Raw genomic sequence first — 11,047 nt, 5'->3', positions numbered from 1 at the left:
AACAACAATATATGTATCAGCTTCTTTTTGAAATTTTATAAATATATTCCATTAATTTTACCACTTTATTTATATCGTTATAAAATTCTTTTCACTTGTATAAAAATGTAATTTGCAGCATGCGATAGATAAATTTCGACGACAAACCAATATTTTCTTATTAAACCAAAATATAAATAAATATATATATATATAAGTATATATTATCCTTCATGGGTCTAAAAAATAATTTATTGGTATCCTGCAACCTTCAGACATTTTTTTGCAGTAGCTACTTCTTCCCTCCCTGCAGAAGGATGCACTATACAATTAAACAGGGTAGGCATAAATATTTTTAAAAAAATAGTAAATTCCCTGACTTTTCCAGATTAGGGTGCCTACCAAATTTTCCTTTAAACAAAAATTTTCACGACCTTTATTCGAAATTGGTTAGATTTCAACCTAATTAATTTTTAAGACACAATTTTGCCAAAAATCTGAAATCTTAGTAGGAATTAATTTTTAAAAAGCAGTGGTATTTAATAGAACCAGTAAGAGAGATTTTTGTTTCTGTTTCTCATCAACAATAGATACACTGCAGACAAATTTGAAAATGGTGGTATAAATTTTATTATTAATTTTTCAGTTATGCCTTATTCATAAAATAACAGTCTTATATAGGTACTGCAAACATAAATTTATTAATTTCCCCAGACTTTTTGGGCATTTTAATTAAAAGTTTCAAATTCATAAAATTCCCTGACTTTCTCGTTATACAACAAATGAATGAATCTGATATAAGAATGTTTAAATCAAATTATGGTATTGGCTTAGAGAAAGACACGAATAGAATTACAGTAAAAGAAGTTACCTGCTCTGCGTTAGAAATTTTCCCAATCCTTAAGAGAGTGAAGCAAAGTGTGACACGCATTTCCTTTGTTTGCTCCATATACTCTAAGCACTGTAAATGAAAAAAATATCAATACCTAATGACGTCAGAAAATAAAAGATTGCAAAATAAAGTTATTTTCAAAATGTTTATGTAAAGAGTAAACTAGATTTTTTAATCCTTTTTTTATTCCCAGGGTGATTATGATTGATAATATTCTAAACTGCTTTTTTTAAGGTTAATGTCACATTAAAGTACCAATTAAAATATCAGTTATAAATTACACAAAAATATTATACCTTGGTTCAGAGCAGGTATTTCGGTAAAATAACATAAGTCCAAATCACTGCAATGTCTAAATAAAACCAAAACCCAGAAATAACCAAAACCCCCTTCCAAATAACTCTTTTTTCCTTCATAAATTTAAAAATAATATTTTTCTGAAATTTTAGCTCTCAGAAACTATTTGACGAATTGCTGATAAGAGGTTTTAATGGGTGTTATAATAACATTGAATATATTGAAAAGAATCACTGTAATGTCGGGTATATATATATACACTGCTGAACAATTGCTAAGGAAGGATCACAAATTGCAATGTAGCATAACATTAAGCGAGATATGAGGCCTAGTAGTTTAAAATATAGTTGCCACACTGTTCAGACATTAGAATAAAGAATATTCATTGTTCTAGAAAGTACAAAAGCTATGAAACATCTGAAAGAAAAAAAAAATGTTCATTTGATGCTGTGTACGGAAAAATGGAACAATGTATCTAAATGTCAGCAGGCAACTTGAAGAAAGGTGTCAGTACGGGATATGTCCACCCTGGAGTGTGATGCAACATTCTACACGTCGTATCATAATTTGCACAACATTATCCAGCAGCTGTTGAGGCAATTTATCCCATTCCTCTGTCAGTGCACGGAAGAGGGTGTTCTTGTTTATCGGATGATAGTTTCGACCAGCAAGTTGCCTCCCAAACATTTTCAATGGGGTTTAGATCTAGCAAGGGTGATTGTGAGCCCAAGTCAAAATTCCGAAAAATTTCCTGAATTTAAAAAAAAAAAAAAAACATTTTAAATTGAAAAAAATTTAAACAAGGTTTTTTTTTTCCTTTTTCTCAATATTTCTTAGTTTACTAAAAATATATTTAAAATTTTACACATAATTATACCATTTACACATACCTATGATGACCTGGAGAAGTAATTAAAATTTACAAATATGTCTTCTTTTTTTTTGAGTTTATGATTATAACAACTATTTAGTGATAAAAAATGAATATTAATCATGAATATAAGCTTATAAAGTATCTCTGTGGCTCTCTCTCCCTTACAAACAAATTAAATAAACTGTGTTTGTAAGTTCCACCTTTAAAAATTTGATTTCCGGAAACTTAAGTGATCAATGATTTTTTGAAACGTCTGGACTTTCGATCTTCGGAAACTTCCGGATCACTGTTAGCGAAAAATCTGGAAATCAGGATTTTTTCTGGAGCACAATCAGCCCTGATCTAGAGAACGTGATGGCCATACGAGGCGTTGAATACCCTTGCTGTCTAGACAATCCTGAACAGCGAGTGTTCAATGACATGTTGCGTTGTCATCCATAAAAACAAATTTATCACCGACAGCACCACGGAAAAGACGAACATGAGGAAGTAGAACTTCATCAATGTATCGGTGGCCCGTCATAGTCCCATTCTCAGCCACATGTAGGCGCGTGCGGCCATTGATCATGATTTCGGCCCACACCATGGCACTGCATGTCGGATATTGGTCCCTTTCCTGGATATTTTCTGGACAATAACCAGTACCACTCTCACGCCAGATCAGTTGGCGTCTACAATCTGATGACAGACTGAACACACTCTCATCTGAGAATAGTACTCATGCCCAGTCCTGTTCAGTCCAATTGTGATGCTCACGACACCATTGCAAACAGGCAGTACGGTGCTGTTTGGTCAATGAGACACACAACAGGTCTGCGGGGGTATAGTCCTTCTCCCCTCAAATGTCTGGCAACAGTTTTTTCGGGAGATCTGCTAACCTGTGGCAGCAAGAAACTGATTTGCCACCTGCTGAGCTGTGGTGTGCCTGTTCCTTTTTGCTGATAGGACGAGGTATCTGTCTTCTGCAGGTGTCGTACTTCTAACACGACCTCCCCCATGCCGCCTACTACACATTCCAGTAGTTTTAAATGATTTCCGCAGCTGTGAAACAACGCTGTGAGCGATGTCGAACTCCCTGGAAACATCTGTTATTTTCCCCCCTTCTTCAATTATTCCAATAAGTCGGCCACGCTTAAAATCATCTAAGTGATATCGGGAAGACATGCCGAAAATTTCAAGTTCGTCAAATAAATCTTTCCTGTAAAACTTTGACTTGAAATAACAACTCTCCACACGCGTCAAAACTTTTAAAGCTCTTATCAGCGCTAGCGAACAGACGTGGAAAAAAAATTTGCATACGCATACCTCTTCTTACTATATCCCGCACTTATTCTAATTTTCCACCTTCCTTTCATTTTGTGGTTGCTATGGATGATAGTGTTATCCGTCCTTAGCAATTGTCCAGCAGTGTATATCAGGCAGTGGACTGATTGTTAAGACACTGTTCCCAGTAGATCACTGAAGTCAAGCACCACTGGCTGGGATCAGAGTGCTGGTGGGTGAGCACTTGGATCAGTCTGTGTAGCGACAAAGGGTGTGCGGTATAGGTCCTCGTTAAACTGTTCTACCATAAAGTGCTCCACTTCGCATGCAGATCGTAGGGCTATCAAAGTGGAGATGCAAAGGATCTGTAGAGGATCAAAATTGTGGTGGCATGTCTTCGGATCATCCTCACGGATGTTTCCCAGACTGTCACCTATAGCCCATTGTGCAGCTCTAGTGCAATGTAAATTAACTACAACAACAATATATGTATGTGTCATTGAAATATAAACAATTTTAATATTTTAATTACAATAAAAGAAAAAGACAGTGATTTTTAAAACAATAAAAAAAAAAACAGCAGGCAAAGAAGAAGAATACTTTTTCTAAAGCTCCTATTGTTCCATCCCAATTCTGTCTTCCTAAGAGCACTTGACCTAAATTCAAATAAAACTTTCCAATCCACTTAGAAGACACTTTAGATTTTCTACCAACTGTAATAGCTGTTGTAAACACAAAAAAAAGCTAATGATTTTTTTTTGTAACACAGACAAAACCAAACAAACACTGATTTATAAAATAACTATTTACCTGTTGTAGCACTGACTTCTGCATCACTATATTGATGCAACTTCAACTGAGATTTTGACAAAAAATACCAACCTTGCACACAATATTCCATTTTACTCAGACCTAATAAAATGAAATAGTATAAAAGTGTCAGTTTCAAGGAAAAAAAAAGTTTTTTTTTTAAATGATGTACTTAAATATATTATGTACATTATGTATTTATATATTTTATAATAAAGTCTAAAGCTAAGCTAAATGCAGTAGCATAATCAGAATTTTGCATAAAAGCAAGTCTAAAAATATTCATAGAAATTATGGGCATAATATGTTACAGAAATTGTGATAAAAATATGTACAATAAGAGAAATGCTGCAGATTCATTTAATTTATGTTTTTGAAAATTTAAAATTAAGATTTTGTATATATATGCAAGTAGACATTAGTATCACCTACTAAACTAGCTAGTAACATTGTTACATATATATATACACATACAGTCGGACCTCTATTTAATGAAGTCGCCAAAACCCAATAAAAAATTCATTATGTGGAAAATTCTTTAAATAGAAAATCACCATTTGAAATACTTAAGCAACACAAAACATGTTTTAAATTCATAAACAATAGCAATTGATGTACCCCTTATCTTGTAAATTATTATTTACTATAGAATTGTTTCAAAATCATAGAATTGTTTCAATGATTTTAACATTTCATCATATGAAGTTTTGGTGATTTCTTCATTTCCGTCTTCATCTTCCACACAATTTATAGCTGCATTGTTTTTATTTATTTTTATTTTTTAATATTTCATTATTATTCAGTTAATGTTTCTGTGGTTGCAGCTTCAGAATAAAAAAAAAAGAAAGTCATTAATTAGTACATCATCGTTAATTTCGTCATTCTCTCTTAGCTGAACCCACATTTTTTAATAGTTCTTCGAAAGGAATATCATCCTTGTCCCCGTACTTTCCAAATTTTCCCCGCTGACTAAGAATCCAGCCTAAGCAAAACTGTTACGAATAGTACGAACTGTCACATCACAGTTCCATGCTTTAGAAATTTCTGTTATGCTTTCTTGTAAATTGATTTTTGGCATGGATTTCTGTATGAAATGCAAACAAAAAGGGAAATGGATTTTACAGCTTTCCTTAAAAAAGGCTGCAAAAATCAACTCAAGGTCATTTTCCTCATAAAATGCATTAACAAGTTTGAAATATTCTGAAACATTTTGAGAAATAGGGAAAGTGGATCTCAAAGAAAAGTTCGATAAATAGAAGTATGACTGTGTATATATATATCCGATTGTCCGACTGAATATATGTATAAAGCACTTTAATTGATTGTACGTACCTTCTTTTAATTTTTGTATGGCTTGAAAATAGTTCTTGGAAACAAAAGAGCAGAATCCTTCAAATATCTGAGGCAAACCTTTAGAATTCATCTTTTCATAACTCTTTATTTTTTCAGAAATATTTTCCAATCCATTCAAAGGCAAATCTTTCTCTAAATATAAATAATTTAAAATTCTTAAAAAATATTTTACAAGAGTTCACATCTAAAATAACAAAGTGAAGAATTTGTTAGAGTGGCTCATTACTTTTAACACCAAACCAACATTTGTGCTAGGGTCTTGAAATTTGGGCAGAATGTGAAAGCTGTAATTTTAGCTTCCTTTGGATCTTAAAAATCCTTCAAAAATTTCTATTAAATCAATCAGAACAAATGTTTGAACAATTTATTTCTCTCATTAGTTTAGGATTAGGCATTGTTGAATTGAGTTGTGATGCTGTTTTTTCAAATATTAAAAAGATAATATCAGAAATGTTTGCTAACTTAGTTTTATTAAATTAAAAAAAGATGCTTTAAAACATTCTTTAATATTTATTTTTTTAAAATTCTTTTTGACAAGCAATCATGATGATCAACATGGATGGCACGTGAGTGTATGTCACTGACATTGTATTTCTTAAGTTATTTGAAACCAGATGTTTGTTTTGTTTATAGTTAGGCTCTTAAAATGTGTTTCCATAAAAATAAAAATTTAAAATCGACAGTAATTGAAACAAAAATTGCAAAATTAACGGATAAACATTTATTTGTTATATAGAACCATAAAAAGTCATCAACCATAATTGATGCCAAAGAGGCTTCATTAATCTTAGTAAAGGATACTACTGGTATTATCTATTACTGGTGCTATCATTAAGTACAGTACAGAACCCGTTATCCGGAATTCAGAAAACCGGAAAACCAAAAAACCGGAACGAAATTCGATAAATTCCCCCCCCCCTTTAAAAAAATTTTTTTTCCTCCTCATAAGATTTTAGGATTTTCCTTACTTTTTTGAAAGATGTTTACCTTACCATCATTTTGGAAATAATCATTAGTGTATTACTTCATCGTTTTTTCTTCTTTTTAAGATTATTTCCGTTTTTTTTTTTTTTTTAGTTGGGTTTAACAATAAAAAAACGACTTTTTGTAGCGATTCAGAAAACCGGAAAAATCAGTTATCCGGAATAGCGATGGTCCTGATCGTTCAGGATAATCGGTTCCCTACTGTAGTAGCAAAATAGGAGTATTCTTTCGTAGAAAATCAGTAGAGTATGATATAGAGATGGAGCGAGAAAAGAGAGATTTTTATACATTTCTCCCACATGGAATGTTCTATACCATCAAGTCAAGGGGTCTCTAACAACAGAAGTACTTGACACCCTATGAAGACTTAGACATTCATTTTGTTATGTGTGCATATAACAATTATACAAATTAATTTATTATGTGTGCATATAACTGTGTGCATATAACAAAATTTCTGAATTTGAAATTTCTTTAAATTTTTTTTGAGATAAACAATATTTATTATTGCAGTTAACTTCAACAATAGAAAATACAAAAATGAAGGACATTTATGGAAATTTTAAATAATAAAGGACATTTATGGACACTTTTCCCCCCTTTTTTTAATGAAATTAAGTCATTTAAGGACAACTTTGAGCCCTGCCTAAATATTACAAGTACCTTTTTTAAAGTGAATTATCTATTAGAATTACGAAAATTTTAAAAAAAATATAACCTCAAAATTACTAACACATTACAAGAAACTTATGCTATAAATATTTTAAAGATATTTTGTAAGTAAACAACATTAAAATTTGGTTTAAAGTTGCGACTGATGGGGCTTCTGACATTTCTGTCCCCAGCCTCCAGATTTCTAAATCAGGACTGGGTTACAGATAACAAACATAATAACAGGGATTAACAGTTACTGATAACTTAAATAATTCAAAAAGATTAATAATTCAAGATTTACTGATATCAAGCTTACCAATATAGAAATTCATGGCTGCTCTGCTGATAAACTCTAAACAAGCCAAATTGTTTGGGTGTTTTCGGAAAATTATAAAAGCTAATTTCAGAGAATGGCTTTCTTCACCCTCCTAAAGTAAATCAGAAATAAATTCAAATATATATANATATTTCTATATATATATATATATATGCATCTATGTGTTAAGGTTTTAGAATATAGTAATAATAAAGTAGTTATCATTGCGTTATTAATAATCCTTTTTTTACACTCAAATGCTATTTCATGGGGGGTAAACAATATCAAATTTAATTGTTAACCTATTTAGAGAAAGTTTTTGTAGTAGCTAGAGATTTAAACAAAACAAAAGACATGGAAAAATGATAGAGGTGAAATCATGAGTATCGCAAGTGTCCAATTTTTGAGGGGAACAAAATTAAAATATACCGTTGCACTAGTTGTCTAAATTTCACTCTTAATACAAAAAAAATTCTTAAATCTGATAAACTCCCATAAATTTTTTTTATCTTTTTCTTGTTTGTACCTTTGATAAGTTTAAATCAAAAATAATGAATGAAAATTTTCTTTGATGGTCTGAAATACTTTGGACTTGTAGAGAACATTAATAAATGAAGGGGGCAGACAACCCTCGCCAACCATACCCATGGGTGAAATGTAAAAGAAGAATGGACACAATTTTTTTTTTATCGTTAACATGAAAATTTTTATCCTTAGAATGAAACCACATGACTGGATGGCGAATCAATATATGACATTCCTACCTTCCGTTTCACTAGTTATTTCAATAAAAGAAAATCGATACCTGAATCGTATGCCAAACATCTTAGAATATGGTGGTTTACTGCACTGCATTTGGTTGGGCAGAAAAAATTGTTAAAAGAGAACCTTGTACATTCCACAGATAAGCTAATCTATTATTTTTTTGGAATTACAATTTTTTAAAGTAATGCAATTCTCTTTTATTCCTATTTTTATTTTATTTTTAGACTCTGTGACATGCAAAAAGTCATTTGCTGTAACTATTTTTTAAAAATTACAAATACCTGAGAAAATCTCCATGATCTTACAAGATGCAGTAGTATTGTAAAATCTGTGTTAGATTAAAATTCATATGTGTTTTTATTGACTAATTTGTATTTGGGATACTATTTTCTGAATATTGGTAGGTTAGGGAATGAAATTTCTGTTATACAGATACTAGCTGGACTAAAATTTTGCGAAAAATATGAATACTAATTAAAATTTGGGCGGATGCAGCATAAAGAACTTTTTTTGAAACCAAAAGCCATTAAAGAACACAGTTAAACTTAAAAAATCAAAACATGTTTATAGCAACAATTATATTAAATCAAAATAAGGTTGTTTAAGGTTTCAATGTTTCTAAAAGTAATGGTTTGGGGCTGAAAAGTGGGGGTGAACTGGCATTTTTTGTTCAAAATAGAAGTAAAATATAATAGCTTGGTATCAAAGTTCGTCCCCACATCATTTTACTGAGGCACAATAATCAAAGTGTTTATAGTTTAATTTAAAAGTCAACATTTTACAAAATAAAACTTACTTGCAAGCCTTAAACCATAATTCTGCACCCTGGGCTAAGGTATTCCATTAATTTATATGTCTTTTATGTTTAAACGAAACCAATTTAAGATGTGCTAAGCTTATGCATTAGCTATTATAGCAATATTGTCTATAACAAAACTACAGACCATTATTTTTTATTGCTATTTATTTCTTTTATTCCATCCAATTTCATTTCTTTCTTAACACGAACTGTTTTTACTTTTGTTTATACATAGTAAAATCAGCTTTTATACTAATTGTTGCTATGAATCCAATATTGAAGTAAACGTTTTTTTAATAAACAAAAATAAGTTTTACAAGAAAAATAATAAAAAATAAGCTAATTTACTTTTTAACAAATTTTTAGTTACATAATTAAATTCGGCATTTAAGTCTTCTAAAATATAATTGATTTTTCTTTTTTTTCCTTCTTAGGAATCCCAAATTCTCTTTAATTAATAACAGTGATTTTTGTCAAAATTTGAGGGAGTCCTCAATCTTTAAAGGCTAGGCAAGTTAGGCTAAGGCCTGATTAAAATTTTAATGATACCTAAGTATACAAAGCAATGTCATTTTTGAGCCTCAATGATACTGCAGAAAGGATGGCTGTTATTTTTTTAATATGTTACCATTAAGTATATTTCTTCAGGCACTAATTTTAGTTCATAGTTATTGATAGAGCCAGAGTGGCTCAGGGAATAGAGCGCCTGCTTCCTAATGAGGTTCAAATCTCAGTGATGGCTGGTCAATACAAAGTCCGCACCTGGCTCGCACTGACGTAAAATATCTTCAGTGATAGACAGTTCATGAGTCAAATTTCTGTCTTGATCCAAGAGTCTTCTGAACTGATTCTCCAGTCTTCTGGATTGGATGCAAAATTACAAGGCTAGATAGTTGAACATTAGTAGTCGTAAACTCAAAATTGGGTCAGCTGTTCAACAACAGTTATGAAAATAAAGCATAGTTATTGAAAATAATATCAATACATAATAGTTAAAAAGCTACATGTTTTTATTTGAAGTAGGCTACTTTAACACCTGATCCTACAAACTTATGAAGAACTTGTAATTAAAAAGAAGAGAAAATAACTTATACTTACTTTGTACAAGGGGTTGACGCAGTCAGAAATAATTCTTTGACAATCATCTTCAGAAAACTCATCAAGATCCACTAACTTCTGAAGAACTTCAATTTGCTTTATTTATAAAGTAAAAAAAAAAAAGAAATAAATAAAAATCAATTAAATCGTAGGAATGCATATAGATTTCAAATTATTTTAAAGGTCATAATATTTTTTGTTCACTATTTTATATTTGTGCTTTGTTTAAAAAATTGTTGACTTGGGATCACAGAATATTACAGAATTTATAAAAATTTCGCTGCAGATTGAGTCATTAAATTCTGCTACCAGGTATAGTTACTGATTAATCTTATCAATATTTTATCTTTTTGTTAACTGTTAGTATAAATATTTTAGCTATTTTATCCACCTTTTTAAAAGTATTGTTTTCCTTTCTCTTACCAAAATACCAATTTAAATAGTCAAGCTTTTTTACCACTTAGCATGTTATGGTAAAAGTTCATTTGTCAGCTATGCAATAAAATTGCAATTAAATATAAAGTTAAAACTTTTAACAACCTAATACTACTAAGAAAACACNAAAATTTATAAAAAAAAGGAGGTAAATAAAACTTTTTTCGTGATCAGATTAAGTTCAGAACGAAAAAAATACACAGTGCTTTTGATTTCGCACTGTATTGTGTAAATATATAGCACTGATTCCACACGAAGTATGCAGAAGCAGTTTCCGACTCAATATGCTCAAGTCTATTCAACATCTCGAAACGAAATAGTCTTTATCAGTACTGAAACATTGGTATTAGAGCCATACTCATTGGATGCGATTTTTTCCGCATGCGTATGGAAACCTGTTTGAAAGTGTTTCACCAGTAAATATTTTCCACCAATCTGGTTTTCATTCGCATGCCAAAAAATCGTAGATAGTGAGATATCTTTCAGGCTTTATTTCATTTATCGTTAGATTGCGAGTGTTTTTTTTTT

The 11,047-nt window shown here is 30.9% G+C and overlaps 1 protein-coding gene across 2 annotated transcripts in view; it reads right to left on the bottom strand.

Annotated features, from left to right (window-relative positions):
• Positions 1 to 11,047, bottom strand: part of LOC107453652 (superkiller complex protein 3) — a 73,321-nt gene that overhangs the window by 52,607 nt on the left and 9,667 nt on the right. For both annotated transcript variants that reach the window (XM_043039681.2, XM_043039683.2), the window contains exons 6-11: positions 10,085 to 10,180; positions 7,423 to 7,534; positions 5,448 to 5,600; positions 4,116 to 4,217; positions 3,906 to 4,027; positions 851 to 940 (exon numbers count right to left, since the gene is read on the bottom strand). In XM_043039681.2, coding sequence (XP_042895615.1) covers positions 851 to 940; positions 3,906 to 4,027; positions 4,116 to 4,217; positions 5,448 to 5,600; positions 7,423 to 7,534; positions 10,085 to 10,180 — 675 coding nt within the window. The remainder of the gene's footprint in view (positions 1 to 850; positions 941 to 3,905; positions 4,028 to 4,115; positions 4,218 to 5,447; positions 5,601 to 7,422; positions 7,535 to 10,084; positions 10,181 to 11,047) is intronic.

The sequence above is a fragment of the Parasteatoda tepidariorum genome, chromosome 5 (genome assembly GCF_043381705.1).
Source record: "Parasteatoda tepidariorum isolate YZ-2023 chromosome 5, CAS_Ptep_4.0, whole genome shotgun sequence".
Taxonomy (NCBI): domain Eukaryota; kingdom Metazoa; phylum Arthropoda; class Arachnida; order Araneae; family Theridiidae; genus Parasteatoda; species Parasteatoda tepidariorum.
This window is presented reverse-complemented; position numbering and strand designations above follow the sequence as displayed.